The sequence below is a fragment of the Amphiura filiformis genome, chromosome 12 (assembly GCF_039555335.1).
Source record: "Amphiura filiformis chromosome 12, Afil_fr2py, whole genome shotgun sequence".
NCBI classification, from domain to species: Eukaryota; Metazoa; Echinodermata; class Ophiuroidea; order Amphilepidida; family Amphiuridae; genus Amphiura; species Amphiura filiformis.
Window position 1 is genome coordinate 24,365,917 of NC_092639.1, and position 16,694 is coordinate 24,382,610.

General features: G+C 37.2%; 1 protein-coding gene across 1 annotated transcript; it reads left to right on the forward strand.

The window, feature by feature from the left end:
- Positions 1-700: 700 nt before the first annotated feature.
- On the forward strand, positions 701-13,007 carry LOC140165964 (eukaryotic translation elongation factor 1 epsilon-1-like). Its single transcript, XM_072189323.1, has 5 exons — positions 701-822; positions 7,306-7,506; positions 7,838-7,933; positions 8,698-8,757; positions 9,673-13,007. Exons 1-5 carry the CDS (start codon positions 736-738, stop codon positions 9,757-9,759), a joined length of 531 nt encoding a protein of 176 aa, XP_072045424.1. The 5' UTR covers positions 701-735; the 3' UTR covers positions 9,760-13,007.
- The last annotated feature ends 3,687 nt before the right edge of the window (positions 13,008-16,694 follow it).

Genomic DNA, 16,694 nt, shown 5'->3' on the forward strand with positions numbered 1-16,694 from the left:
GGGTACAATTGGGGGGGGCAAGAATTTTGGCGGGTCAAGAGGGGGGGCAAGCAAATTTTATGCGGACCGAGAAGGGGGTCAAGCAATTTTTGGTGAGCCGTTTGGAAATTTTACCTCGGGTAGCCCGAAACATCATGGCCCTAGTTGTTCCTTCCTCAACATAGGGCGGCATGAATGCCAGGTTACGGCATCTATTTATAGGAAGAATTCAAAACATGGTGACGATAACTGTCACAAGTCTGGTCTTTTACTGACATCCTCAAATGTGATCAAAATTTACCTCAGGCTACCGGGGGGCTCATAATTATTGCACAGCCCTTATTTATTCAACATGTATATTTTCCATAATTATGCCTTCATTAACCCTAATGCTTATAAATCTTACTAAGAAAATGGAATTTTATATACCAGCCTATATTATATATCATAGAATATGTATCAATTTGATCAGTAAGCTTAAAAATATTATATTAAAATGCAAAGCCAAAGCAGACTCACCTGACCTACTACTACCAAATGAAGCAATTAAAAATATAATGTTGACATGACGATTTGTTTGTCTAGTAAAAGCAGCACTACCTTTTTATCATTTTTCTACCCGTTTTTCCACTGCAGATCACACCCTGAATTGACGCATCATCACGGAAAGTCCCTTCTTGTCGAATGGGAATTTCCCACGCCAGGTCACTCTCTGTCGATCAATCGATCAATCGACCAATCAATCAATAAACCACTATGGCCGACTTGAAACAGGATGTGCGATCTGTTGCCAATTTTCTTAAAGTGAGCAAAATCAAAGTACAAGTCAACAGTGTAACTAAGGTGAGTTGAAAGATCTAAACGTGCGTTGTATAGTATGCTATTTGTGATCGGTATGTTCTCTTTGTTTTGTGTATTATTTCAGAAATAAGTTGTCCACGATATGGCATGAACTGACGAAGGTTGCCGAATTCGGAACCATTTCATTTCATGATTTTTGCCATATGTAAAAGTCTTGTTTATAGTTCTGGTTGAGTCAAGAGTAGTCTTTGTCAAAGACCTCGCGATCCTAAGGGGGCAAGCGGGGTTACGCGAGCTGAGCGCCGGCGCGACAGAGCGCTAAGCACGACACAGCGAGCGCGGCCGTGGAATATTATAGGTGGCGCTCCCAATACGCCTACGGTGGTCCAGGCAGAGCCTTGTTGAAAGGCTAAGTCAAGAGGGTTCTGCTTCTGGTCGAGTCAAGATGGTGAGGTGGTCGTGCGGTAAAAGGTTTTGCGTGGTCGGCTGGGGGACCAGAGACTGGGAATACTCGTCGTATACCTGATTGAGTGATACTGCACTGTATAATTTATATGCCAATATTTTCGCGTACGGTACAGATATTTTTGCGGTTTCTTCTTCTTCTTTGTTGTACGTGACGACGGACCTAGGTCCATGTGGAGCCAGTATCATTGACAATTTTGCGAGTAGTTAAGGGCTGGGGTATGAATGTTTGGACAGTATTTATTTTGGGACATTAGAGCACATCAGACTTATCGAATTGCATTCTGAATACGAAGAATGTCATTCTGATATCAAATAATTTTGATTTTTGAAATTACAATTTAATACACATTTTATGGCAAATCATTAAAATTGATATTTTTGATATTTAACAGTACTTGAAGTAAACTTTATAAATCTGATGATTTATACTTAAAGTGTATGTAGGTGGGGTGAAAAGCCGATGATCAATTGAAAATTTTGACCTTTTTTCGTATTGAAGATATGGATTTTTTTCCCCAAAACACTAGGTCTTTTTGGGAAAAAAATCCATATCTTCAATATGAAAGGTCAAAATTTTCAATTGATCATCGGCTTTTGCTCCTGCTACATACACTTTAAGAATATATCATTAGATTTATATAATTTACTTCGAGGACTGTTATATATCAAATATTTGAAAAATATCAAATTTTTATAATTTGTCATAAAATTTGTATTATATTGTAATTTTCAAAAATGAAAATTATTTGATATCAGAAAGACATGCTTCGTATTCAGAATGCAATTCGATAGGTCTGAGGTGCTCTCATGTCCCACAAAAATACTGTCGAAACATAATAAACGCCATTTTAGATCCCTTAAATTCGCGGTTGTTGGCATATAAATATAATAAAAATTAAAATACATTTAAGTAAGAAATTACTTCATTTTAACATATTCGCAGGTTATTTTAACAGGCACATATTAATCAGTGAAAGTCGCAAAAATAAAACCACCACTAAAATTTCAGCGTATATACAGTAGGGGATAGAGCCAACGCTCTGCAGGGTCTATTATTCTATTGTTTCCGATTAGAGCGCTGACATATTGGAAAATGTTGCCAATCAATATTCATGAGAGTGTACATTCAATGTCCAGTTTTCGAAATTGGGTGACTTGTGTTTGGCAGGTGTGAAATACATCTGACTGGGCGCGTGAGTGAGGTCACAGATAAAGGCATTGACATCATAGAATGGCTGCCCAGTGCTGTTATGTGTTTAGTTATTATATAGGCCTAATATAATTATTATTAAATGTATTCATCATTCCTTTCTTTTCCCTTCTCTGTACTTATTCTTTCCTAGGCCTACACTTTATCACTCCCTCGCTCTCCTTGTCCCCTCTCACCCTCCCTCTCTCATTCCCATCATTTTCCTTAAATTATTATTTATCTACTTGTCTTTATTATATATCTTTTCATTTCTCCCTTCCTCCCGCCCTCTCTCATTCTCCATATCCCCTCCTCCCCTCTTCCCCTCTTCCACCCTCCTCCCCTCAGATGAATCTGCCCCTTCCCAACCCCCTCCCCTCTTTGGGTACGCCACTATTTCTATACCAATCTCCTTCTTAAAATAAAATTAAATGGAAATTTCTTAAAACAACCTTTATAGGCCTATACTTATACTTACATGTATACGTATAGCGATTACCATTATAGTGTAATATAGATATGTGGAAATGGCAGCCTTCATACATTCTAATGTGTAATCGATCAGCAAGAGCATTCAATTTATTTAAATGAAGCGCCTGAAGCCAGGTGGGTGGTAAAGATGATTGCATCGACAGCTAAAGCCTCCTTTATAGACTTCAGACCCACACAAGCGCATATTTGGGATACATGGGAACAATGGTACCACTTTACACATGACTGCCCTTACACATGACTGTATTGTGGTCACTTATTGATACTCGCCTGTTGTGTAGAGCGTTAAGGGTAGACGAGGTATTGTTGGTCGAACCAACTAAAAAAATCAATTTTCATTATCTAGATCCATATATTATTGAAAAATAACACCTTGATGTTTTGCAAAACATCATTCTACAAATCCTATACCTTGAAAACTTGCTTAATTTATTGTTGTTGATGAGTTATGTACGTTTTACAAAAGTGTTGTTGTTTCAGCCCTGTTTACAACATAACTCAAGAACCACAGGACCTACCAAATATATCTGTGATATTTGAATTCTTTTACACGTTCGCTATGAAATGAGCAATGCAGTTCTTGCCAAAGCTCACTACCATTCGCAAGATGCTGTGAATTAGATTCAATCATGTTTCACCGTTGTTCATCACCGTTTAACAACGATGCGTCGCGTCGTCTGAGTGGTTTACTTGGCGAGGGCAGCTTTAGCTGCCCGAGCTAAGTAAACTACGCAGACGCTGCCGACGCGAAGTTGTTAAACGGTGATGAACAACGGTGAAACATGATTGAATCCTTTCAACAACGAAAAGAAGCTATAAAGATCGTATAAATCACGATTATTTCACGGGGAAATGTCAGTTAATCATTGTCACTAAGCCTTACAAAAACTTCGATGATTTCTCTGTTAATATCATCAATAAAACTACAGAATAAAACGGCAAAATTTAGCCGCTATCTGAAAATACTGAATTCAACTTGTAAGCTTGCATACGCACAAAGGTTCCAGGCATGACGAATTTTACGCTACTCTCGCGTAACGCGTAGTCTCGCTCGCGTTCGCGTATACGCTACAGTAAAAGTGTGGATTCATCACGGATTAACAACGGTTGGCTCCTGTACAAAGGTATAGGAGGAGTTGTTGAATGACCAAATCGCAACAGTTTAAAATAATTAATAACCTTAAGGGGCGCAACACTAAATCACTACGCATTTTATGTAAGAACGAAATTCGCTAATATAGTCCATAGTGAGTATGAGATTGTAGCGACCATATCTACCGACATGTTCACTTTAAATCACTCAATATCAGCTCATATGAATTCGACAAGTGTCTTCAATGATAACATGCAGAAAAAACCGGACATTTTATCTCAAAAGCAATTCTCTGTGGCGGATGAAGACAACTTCCGATTTTGAAATGTGAGTGGTGAATTTAGTATATTTTTAGGCCATATTTTTTGCACATGAAATAGCGAAAAAAGTCAACGGTCATCGATATATGCCGACAAAAGTTTTGGAATCTACAGAAACAGAGCTTTAATTTGATACAAAATTTATTTTGCCAAGTATTGCAGAGACGCCAGGAATGGCGTCAAGTAGGCCAAAATCACACGTTATCCTATGGGACGCTTATTTAGTGTTGCGCCCCTTAATATGATGCCGGATCAGTGACCAATTTAATGGCGGAACCCCTTTGTTCGAAACAATGGTACCACTTTTATGAATAGCCTGTTGCAACTTCTAATCGGCATCAAACGAACAAAGCATTATATAATCTATTGCGACTCTATTTCTATTTAAAAGCTCTTTGGATAGAGCTATGTCATGCATGTTAAAACAACCAAGTGCCGGTGAAATCTCTTGCGCAGATCAATCAATTTAGGTCACTTACTTACTTACACATACAGGATTGATACATGGATCGAATCCATGGGTTCCTACAGTCACCCATGGAAAACAAGGTACTGAAAACCAGTACAGCATGTTCATATGGGCCATGAGTTGGTTTGTTTACATTGCAGTAATTCCCTCAGAATACTGAATAGTCAATACAGATTCCAAACAGATAAAACTTACCTCAAATCAGTTTTAGTTGCCCTTAAGGGGGTTCTACACCCCTGCCCAATTTTGTGCCTATTTTTGCATTTTTCTCAAAAATTATAGCGCATTGGGGACAAGTAAGGTATATTATAGGGGCAAGGACTACAACTACTGCAGTGGAAATTTTATTTCAGCACAGACAACAATTGTGGAGAACTTACAGTCAAAAATGAGGGAAACCCAATATTTGATCAATAAATCAATAACTACTTGCTTTGAGTTGCTGAATTTTCAGTACAGTAGTTGTAGTCCTTGCATCTATAATATGTCTTACTTGTCACCAATGTGCTATAATTTTTGAGAAAAATACAAAAATAGGCACAAAATTGGCCAGGGGTGTAGTACCCCCCTTAATACCTCCAAATTGACATGACATTGAATTTTATTTGCTCAATTTCATACCAAAATCAAGGAAAACATGGTTTTGTTATTGCAAAATATCATGGAAATCACACAGGGTCATATCTGGTGACTGCAGTAGGCCACTTGAGGTAATCAATATTGGTACTTGAATGGCGTGACTCATTGACTTTCTGCTCATTGTAAGATTGATAGTGTTGTAAACTTGATTGCATAACATTAATTGCCAACTGATATCCTTTGTATTTGAGTTGTCAGTTGATGGTATTAGAAGTGTCATGAAAGTATAAACTTAAAAAAAATATCAACAAAACATGCTACCGGTACTGCAGAACTCTATGCCTGTGTGTGTGTCTGAGGGCCGATGACCGGGCCGATGAAACACATTCGATGGGTGTACAGGATTGATGGGATTAATTTTTTAATGCCTTTTAGTACCCCATATCCATTTTCTTTCCAGTGCTGATCAATCTTTCCTTTAAACTGGTATGTAGTATTCACTCTTACATGTACAACATCTTCAGGAAGGTTATTCCACACATCCACCACTCGCTGAGAGAAAAACTTCCTCAAATTCAAACCTTTCTTCAGCTGCCTTTGAAGAGTTTGAAGTTGTGACCCCTAGTGCCTGTGTTGCATTGTGAGACATGGTGAAAAGCTGATCTGGTTGGATTAATCTTCTAAGCTGTTGATAATTTTGAATGGAGGCATTAAATTGGAGGAGCCATGTATCTGACCAGTTTTTGAGATGGTTTAGGTCTTCCTGGATATCATCACCTCCTTTAGAGAACTTTGTTCTTCTGGACCCTGTTGTAAAGCTTTGTGTCATCAGCAAACATCTTTGTATTTGACAATACCACTTCTGGAAGATCATTGACATACAGGACGAAAAGGATTGATCCCAATACCGAGCCCTGCGGTACTCCGCTTAGGACATCAGCCCATTCTGACAAGCCTTTCCTTATTCCAACTTGTTGTTTCCTGTCTTGTAGGATTTTACCGGAGATACCAGCTTTGACAAAAGCCTTTTGTGAGGGATTGTGTCAAAGGCTTTTGAGTAATCTAGGACCGTGCGCCCACTGCGCATCGCAAGCGTTACACTTTGTGCTGAGTGCGTGCTTGGAATGTTTTGTTTTGAGCTGCAAGTTGCCAGAGAAATAACCCAAGTCTGCTCTCTCCTATATGAATCATGATCTGCATGTCTGTGTGTTGATTGAAAAGTCTATCCCATGATCCCCCAGGGTCTATCCTCAATCCAGGCCACTGATAACTGATGATGGATTGAGGATAGAACAAGCTATCTCAAAACGAGTCAGAATCAGTGAAGCATGACACCATGTAAAGCAATGAAAATTCTGAAGTAAACAACGTCAATCATGACTCGTATAGCGCCCGAAAAAGTTGCTCAAGTGACACGTCGGCAAATTATTAGCATGGTTACTCTTTTTAAAATTAGCAAACTTTGCTCTGAAGAATAGTGAAGATACAGATAAGTCATCAAAATAAATTTCGGTAACATTAAACTTTGATCGAGAAATCTATCTACTATCCACGACTACACGATAGTTACTGTGTGGATAGAAGATAGAGTGTGGAACTATAACTACTTCAGTCACTCAATTGTCACCAATTTTCAAACGTATTAAACTAATTCTTGTGAAGTTTACTGTTTAATGTTACCAAAATTATTGTACCCCTGGGATTTGAACCTTAGACCCTTTGGGTGCCAAGCACACGATCACCGGCCGGTAGCCACAGGGGTTGCGTGTCCAGCGATCCCTGAGCATATAACACTTAGGGTGATTACATCATCGCATCACATGAGATTCATACATCTGTGGTGGTTATCATCGTGGTATTTTGTGGTATTTATGGGCGTTAGGGTTAATGAACCTGTATTATTTTTTACACACAGACACCAGTAGCGACAGCCAATGGCATTAGCATCTCAGGTTTAGGAGCTATTGTATCATTCCTAGCAGACAAATCAGGCCATATAGAGATAGCAGGTGGTGATGATATCAAACACAGAGCTATGATACAACAATGGTTAGAATACAGGGTCACAGATTTAGATAGATGTCAAGGAGTACAAGACGTCAACATAGTACTGAAGGTATGTGTGTGGTATAGGCATACCTTGATAATTGGTATTACTTCATGACCAACAACCAACATATTAAGGGCCTTGTGCATGACATGGATCTAGACACAGACCAATAAACACCGGAGACCTGTACATTCATTAATCTCCATGAGCAACAAACCAAAATTGCAGATTGACCATAGCATTGCACACACGTATGATACAAAAATAAGTTTGGTCATATTCCAACGACTATTTTCTAATCTTTACAACTATTTTACCTTGTTCCAGATTTGAAGGGAATGGTCACATATCATCAAGCTATGTATTGTATTCTAATGGTATTGTTTTTCTGTTACAGGAATTGAATTGTTATTTAGCTAGCCGAGTATACTTTGTGGGTGATCACCTGACATTAGCTGATCTTTTAATATGCTATGGATTACACAGGATATTAGTAAGTAAAAAGAATTAGTATTACTTTAAGGGTAATTACACCCTCGATAAATTTAGTGTCTATTTTGCATTTTCTCAAAAACTAATAACACAGTGGTAACAAAAGTTATGTATATTATAGGGCAAGGAATCCAATTACTACACTGGAATTTCAGTGACCCAAGACAAGTGGTTTGTTATTTATGACCAGAAATGAGGTACCACTAGGATGTACCTCGCTTCCTATCATATATACTGAACCGCTTGTCTTGAGTCACTGAAATTTCAGTGTAGTAATTGGATTCCTTGCCCCAATAATATACATAACTTTTGTTACCAGTGTGTAATTATTTTTTGAGAAAATGCAAAAATAGTCATAATTTACCACATGGGTGTAGTACCCCTTAAAAAAATGCATGATTTTTCTCACTTTGCCAATTTTGAGTTGCTTCACTTGTTTTTAGATTCTAATCTTTATATATTGACCTTACATACAGTAAGATCAGTAAGAAACATATTTGTGCACTGATATTTTTGTGGTTGCTGCACTTGAAATGCAAAAAGCACAAAAATAATGATCTAACATATAAAAGAGTTATGTAAAAAGTTAAATATGTGGAAAGACAAAAATATGTGAAATTTAAAGTTGCAGGCAACCAAAAATTCAAGAACTGTGACCAGTTTGTCAAGCATCTTTCAAACATGAGAAGTTAAGACCGTAGTGTGTATCATTTTAATATGTAATTGGTGTAACTATTAAAACCTTTTTGTCTTTTAATATTACAGAGTACATTGACACTTCAAGAAAAAGAGAAGTACATTCATGTTTCAAGATGGTTTGATCATGTAAGTATAAATAAAAGCAATAAATGAGGATAGCCCATTGAGGGATGAAAGTCCACTTTTGACAAAAAGCCTGAAAAACGGTGTGAAAATGATACTAAAACGGACTGAAAATAAAAGGAATTGCGTAAATCTGGACTACAGAAAAGCCTGAAAACTTGCATTCCTGCATCCATGCATTTCATTATCTGCTGATTCCCCAAACTTATCTAGATCTATATAAGCAAGACAAAACAAAATAAGCCTTTCTGTAAAAATATATAGACACTGAAAGAAGACAATGTGAATGCAATGGACAATCACTCTGGCCACTTCTGTAGTCTGGACCAGGGTCTGACTTCAAATCTCTATAGAGGCCGTCAGCGTGGCGTCATATGCCGCTATCTTGTGGGTACACGCCGCGATGGTCATTCGATATCCATGCATGAACAGCAAAATCACTGTGTCGATGCGTGATAACAACTGCGCGGCAAGCTGCGCCCTGCGCGTAGTGTCCGACGCTTGAACACACGTATCTTCTGTACCCACAAGATGGCGAAAGGCTGACGGCCTCTATAGCACATTGATGGGCATCAGGGCTTGGATGCCAATCCATTCCAATCTCAGTGAGTTACCAACACAGGGGGGCAGCTTCCCCCTCCCATGGATATACCACTGCCTGTACTAAGGACTAACATTTTAAAAGGACTCAGCAAAACATTTTCATGGTATTGGCAATTGTAAGTACTTGCAACACCTGACTAATGATCATCCAAATAGATGCCACCTTTGTAGTCATTCTGTCCTACATTCTGTACAGTATGTTATGTTGCAGCTGCACTTTGTGCATCCACTTGAATGGTTTAATCAACTAAGGCCCCCTAGACCAAACCTGTACCTCTATTTTCATATTTCTTGGTGGTTTTTTTTAATACACAGATGCAGCACACACCTGGTGTAAGACAACAACAGTCTCTGGTACCATTTGCCAAAAATCAGCTGTACCTGGGAGCCTTGTCACACTGACATCAGTAGATGATAATGGGATAGGGCATTATCATACCTTGCTGATCACAGGGAGAAAAACATTCTGAGATATATTACACAGTGAATTGCAATTCCAGTCCTGTAACTCTCCAAACTATATCATTCACATGTTCGCACAAAACTTTGGGGGAGAATTGGAAAGTTACCAAAAACGTCAAATTGAATATTGTTTGCCTCATTATGTTAGTCAGAAAGCATTGTTATCCTGTGTAAGGGTAAACATATTGATGTTGTAAGGATTTTGTATTTCCCTTTACATTATAGGACAATGTATTTTGTTTTAAAATGAGGTTAAATTAAACACACAAAAGATGCATTTTTAGCTCTTAAAATTTATGATTTTGCAATAAAATGTAGTACTGAGTTGATTCAAAAAGGAAAGCAGAAAGAAAAACGAAGAGAAAAAGTGTGTGTTTGAATTCCTTTCCACAAGCATGTGTATCTGATAGTTGTAGAGACTGAGTGACGGGACTGGGATCATAGTGGTGTCCAAATGTGATTTGTAAAGCATGGTATTATGTCAAGGTTTCATACAATAATTGTCTGTATATCTACCTCAAGTTACCGGCACTAGCTTCAGCATGTGCTGCGTTGGCCTAGTGTGGTTTCTTGCGTGTTCATATGCGGCACGTTGATCGTAATGCGTTAAAGTATGTACACGCACTAAGTAGCTGAAGCTATCGCAGAACACACTGAACTTCAAAGCTAGTGCCGGTGACTCAAGGTAGATAGACTATAGTATTGGGTATTACATTCATGTAAGGGTAACTTGATGATGTAAGCATGTATTCAGAGTTAGCCTAGTATCAGGACAGGGATTATACAGCTTATGGAATAAAGTCGTATAATCCTTCAATAGGCTAATTTTGTATATGCTTAGGCTAAACAAAAAAATTGTTATGTCTCAAAGCCGTTTTTCTTAGTGCGTCTATGTCAGTGAAACGGCAAATTCATTTTTTGTTTAACTTATCTTATTTCTCACAAACTTGAAATTGCTTACCGAGAGGAAGCTATTCTGAGCCATCAACACCAGACGGTGTCAGTCGGCTCAGAAGAGAGCTGTACATGGCGGGCTGCGGGCAGGTAGTATCTCCCGGCATCCCTGTTGAGGTCGCTCTTATTAATTCTGATGGGGCAGGCTTCGCAAACCCCACGACCAAACCATTTTTTATTTCCCTTTTTTAGCTTCAACCAAATGTTCGCAGTTTCAGACAAAAAAGGAGATTACTGGGGCAGATGGTATCTTTTGAGTCTTTTCATGACAATACAAGAATTTGAAAATAGGTGTCAAATGTGACAGCAACCAAATTGGTCCCTGATTTTGGCGTGTTTCAAACAGCATCTAGACAAACAGTTGCTTTCACTGTAATTTCTTCATTGATTCTAATATATTTTATTCAATCTTTTGTATGAAAGATTTGTGTCTGAGTTTGTTATACAATAGCAGAGAAAAGTTGCAAAAATTGCCAAACAAGTTTTGGTAGATAACTTCTACTGTCTTTGTCAGTGGATAATGTCATCTTGGTTTGATTTATTGAGTCACTTGATAACTTTCTCTGGATATAGCTCTCTCACCATTCATCAAGTTTTGTAAGTGATTACCGCCTCCCCTCCTGATGACCCAGATTAATCAGGAGAGGAGGAATCATGGATTGATGAATTGTGAAGAAATGTGACAAATTTTTACCTTAAATATCTACCGATATAGAGTTTTCAAAACTGGCACATTATCTTGGAAGATGTGTTTTACAGTAATACCCCAGCAAACACAAAATGTTTTGTCGGATTAAAACATTTTAATAACTTTCCAAAACATTTTTGAAAACTTAATGCAAAACATTCTAACGTAATGTTTTTAGGAGTTAAAAAATATTTCGCAAATATGTTTGTAAGATATTTTACAATAACATTATAACATTTTGAAAATGTTATTGTAATGTTTTTTCATATAAAATGTTTGAGAAATGTTTTCATGGCCTAAATATAACCCGACATTTGCAACAAATAAAGCCAGAACATATTTATGACCCATTGAAGTTTATAACATTTTAAAAACTTTTTGTGTTTGCTAGGACCTTGATCAGTCTCAAAAAGGTGGGCATCATAAATTGTGGATGGATTGAAACATCCCATAATTGAGTTTTGCATAGTTTAGTGATGGCTGGTTTATGTTGGTTTCTTCATATTCCTCACTGAATAGACCAAAGCCATTAATAAGGTGAATCTACCTTTACAAGCATTTGAACATAGGGGAATAAAAACGAGAGAAAACATAAAGCATCAAAACTCCTGCTGCCTAGTTGGTACTGACCCAAGACATAACATACAGTTTATAGCAAATGAATTAAGGTACCATACCAGTTATGTTCACCCCCTGTATATATACTAAACAAAGACAGTCATAATTGAAACCAGTAGCCAATAGCTGCATCTTTTAGCTTGAAATTGTTCAAGAAATAAAGACATGATGATCCAAAAACCCAAGATGCAAATTCAGAAGTTTCAGTTTGCTCCATTGCATGCCCTATTGATTTGTACACAAAGTGTTCTTGAACAAGGGAACTAGCACCATGCTTCCATTGATTAGCACATTAAAACTAGCATCATGCTTTTATTGCCTAGAATACACAAGTTTCTTCCTTTGGGTTTTCAGGGACTGCCTTTTGAGGAGAGCGAGAGCAATCACTCTCTACTGCTCTCCTTAAATCTGATAGAGTGTTAACCCTTCTCTCCTTACATTCTATTGTAAATGCTCTAAAACTGCTCTTCTTGAATGCTCCAGAAGATCTATTTAATACTCTCCTGCAAATTCCAAAAGACAGTCCCGGTTTTTGATCACCATTTCTTTAATTCTCCACAAATAAAGTCTTAAATCAGAGCTAAAGATAAAGAGTACAGGTATTGCCTCCTTGTTTTAATTATGACATATCTGTCTTTGGTTAGGATAAACAGGGGTGAATGTAACTGGTACCTTAATTCTTTTGCTTACTGTGTAATAGAAATAAAAATGTTACAAATTGGGTTATCCATATACATTGTATCATCACCTAAATGTAAAAGCAATCAATGAATCAACTGTTTCTTGTAACTTTCTGACTTATCTTATTCTACTTTGGTGCCTTCTAGTTGAAGGGTTACTATTGCTTTAAGCACATGAAGTATTCAGTATTTATGGACTACTTGTTGTCTTCTCAGGATTTGATAATAAATATTCTTGAGTGTCTGTATCTGTTGTGATTTTATGTGGTCATGTGTGTACAATATTATTATATCTGCATACATCCAAAAAACCAAAACTATTTCTTTCCTCAATAAAAATTCTTGTTATGGTATTATAGAGTTCCCACTTGGGCCGTTAGGCGATTTGTTAAAAACAATTTCGATTAATTTTTTTTCGTAATCGATTATTTTCAATGTATTGAATATCGCATGACTGTAATAGGTTGAGCATCATTTGTTGGATGGGATCAATGAATCAAGCAGAATCACATACCCTTTTGAGTGAAAATGCATTGTATTTAGCCAAAATCAACATGAGTCATCACAGAGAAATATTTTCTAAAGGTATTGAACTAACACTTCCACTATTTGGCACTTTACAATGTGACAGTAAAGAAAGAAAAAAGCAAATGTTTGTCGTCTGTGGCACATTGGATTTGGTCTTTGTGTGGTCTTCGCAATATAAATATCAATCTCTTGCACAAGCCATACCCAACGCTTGACGTGTCTTTCATGGCGTAATAGTTGCGTTTGCGTTAGCGTCGATGACCCAGAATTGTAAACGGGGTCATCCATAACACTCTTCGGAAAACTTCAATTTGAAAAGGTCTATAAAATGTATAACAGAATAAAAAACAAATAAATATACTCTAGTTTTCATACACGAAATGAAAGGCAACACAAGATTTATAAATTACTAGTAATTTATTGAATAAAATAACTACTACTTCATTATATTCTACACCATATCCCTACTCTTGTCAATGGTTATATTTGAATCAGTGATTTATCCTTACAAGTTCATTTCACAGTTTCATGTATTCCAACGTGGTATACAAAAGCCTATAAAAATAAGGACAGCCATCCCAAATAAGTTGTCCGAAGATCTAGGTAGTGAACACCAGACATAGCTATTACCAAGTTGGGTTGCAATTAGATTTGAATGTTCATGTGAGACCAAACTAAGTCTTACATACTGTTGACACACAGACAGATACACCCCCAGACAGATACACACACACCCCCACACTGCCATGAGGTCTCTCCTTCGGACGACCTACAAACCATTCCACTGAGTTGCTTTGGAATGTTGTCAAGTCCTGATATTGACGTGATGCAAATCAAATCTGAAACATTACTAAACCTGCTACCTATTTCATGGTCTTCTTTTACCCCTGGCTTTTGCTCTAATATTCTAATCTCTTGATTCCACTAAACAATTACAGTTGGTCCTGACATCAAATTATACCAACATCAAATAATACCAATATTTACATAAACATTTACTGAATACTTATCACATAAACTCAAAAGCTTTATATGATTTCTGTTAAGACCATCTTTGAGTGATGCGGAACAAATGACACTATTGTATAATACCTTTGAGGTTCAATACACAAACACACATCAATTTGATCAAACTTAATTTCAGCTTTGATCAATGTGAATGTCTCTTATCTAATTGTGAGATTAAATATGCACTTGGTATTGAGTTGAAACAATGCACAGTTCAGTGAGTTAATTCATTTTCTTCTCTTCTCAGTAAGCTCAACACTTGCAAACAAACAGTTATTATGTCAAGGAAATGCAACTCATCAAGTAAAATGTGGACATGTTGATTATTTGTGATCCTTGCATCCTCTTTTCCCATAATTTCTGTTGATTTCGATTTTGCGTTTGCTCCACAGACAATGTGTTGTAATTTTGTTCTGGTCTACCAGAACGTAATTCAAATTTCACGATATTTTTGTTAAACAAATTGATCTGTAAGAAATATTTGGTACATAAGGATTATGTAACCAGAGGTTTCCAGTTGTATAAAATCTCAACTTTTTTGAGAAAGGTGAGGGGATGAGGCTGTGGATCACGAAATTCCCTTTTAAATCCTTATATCAGACTACTAGTAAATCAAATCTGTTGATGGTTTGTCATTCGTTGATTGTCACCATTTTATAGCCACCATTTTGCAGTACAACCTATCAGATGAAGGTTAAATTTTGACATGGTCTTGGATAATGTCAATCATTAATTTAAGCAGAGGAACATGACATGTGAATCACATACTATCTCACTTTAGGCAGTAACAAAACATTAAACAATGTGTGACAGTTTAAATTCAAAACTGCTTCAAATTATTGTGCAATGTTTTTTTTACTCCATATTTTTACTTTTACCTCAGTTTCAAATTTGCCGCCTTTGGCCCCCATGGACCAGATCGTGTCACATATAGAATGTGGTAGTAATGACACTGCAAATTTGCAGTAGTTGCAAAGCCCTTCCTCAGGTCAAGTCAATTTAACATAATTATCTGCTCTCCCAGGTAGTAAAAATGTAGTATCTGTTTGGTTCACTACTAGCAGATAATTGGTTTTACTTTAGAATCAGTACAGAATAAAATGACAGTATCGGCAATATTATTTACTCGACATTCTGCATTTTACTTTGGAGCAGATTGTTCACAAAAATACCTTTCAAGTGCAATAGCTGCCATGTGTAGATGAGTAAAATATACTGAGTGCACATTCCCTAATGTTCACAAGGCAGCTATTGCACTTAATCACTTCTAGCACTGAGCAGTGGATCTGTTTAGTTAATTATAGGCAGATTGCATGGTTACTTGGGAGGGCAGATATAGATGTGACAACAACTGACAGTCTGGGTGCAAGTAATTCTCAAAAGTTACCAGGCAGACTACAGCAATTACCAGCCAGCCAGAGTAGATTACATACACTGATTAAAGATTATAAGGGAGTGTTCATTAATACTTTGGTAGGGGGGGCTGGTCTTCCTCAAATTTTTCACTCGAAAACTTTTTTGACCCCCCCTCGATGGACCGCTAAACTTTTTTGACCCCCCTCTTTTGACATTATCGTATAACAAACATTATACTTACCAGTGGTGTGGTATCTGGAGTCACATGTCATTGAGGGAGGCAAATGTGTTTGAAACATTCCCGGTGGGACAATTGCGCATGAAATACAAGCACAAGGAAATTTTCATTTTAGATTTGTCCCAAATCAGGTTGCTTACATATCTGATATCTTTTACCCCGGGGATTTTACAGGGATAAATGAAACAGAATTATTTGGAGGTTCACAGGCACATCAGCATAATTTGGATCCGTGGCTATTATGATAGTACAAATGTGCGCGAACCGCACACAAATTTGGTCATATTGAAGCTTGAATGGTCAAATATATTGTTAAAATTGGAACTAATTTATGCAAAAAGCTAAAATGGTCAAATATGAGATTAATTTGGTCACGCAAATGTACACAGGTATCAGTTTTGGCCCCCAAAGACTGTGGCACCTGGGCCTGTGCCCACTCTGCCCTATGGTCAATCTATCCATGGGCTTATGTGTACAAAATAATTTTGCAATGAGAAATAGTCAACTGAAGTGGGCAGTTTACGTGCAAAGAAATCCAATTTATTTACATTATTCTTGATTTAGTTATATTTTGATCAGATTGGTACATAAATCATGTTTGTAGCCTACTTTGAAGAGATATAAAATTCTATGATAACAAGTGCCAGTATTTCTTAGACCAACCCAGATGTTGCATGTAATAGATATGTATACACTAAGTGCCATCATTTTTTTCAAACAAAAGCACCAAAAACCTAAACTTGCCCATGTTAAAAGTGATATAGAGGGTCTCAATGCGCACGAAGCGCGCGGAAATTTTGGGTTT

Bases quoted from the DNA above. Each gene is read 5' to 3' on its own strand.
- LOC140165964 (XM_072189323.1), top strand. From the start codon at position 736: ATGGCCGACTTGAAACAGGATGTGCGATCTGTTGCCAATTTTCTTAAA. The intron at 7,934-8,697 runs GTAAGTAAAAAG...TTAATATTACAG, and splicing joins ATGGATTACACAGGATATTA to AGTACATTGACACTTCAAGA. The intron at 8,758-9,672 runs GTAAGTATAAAT...TTTAATACACAG, and splicing joins TTTCAAGATGGTTTGATCAT to ATGCAGCACACACCTGGTGT.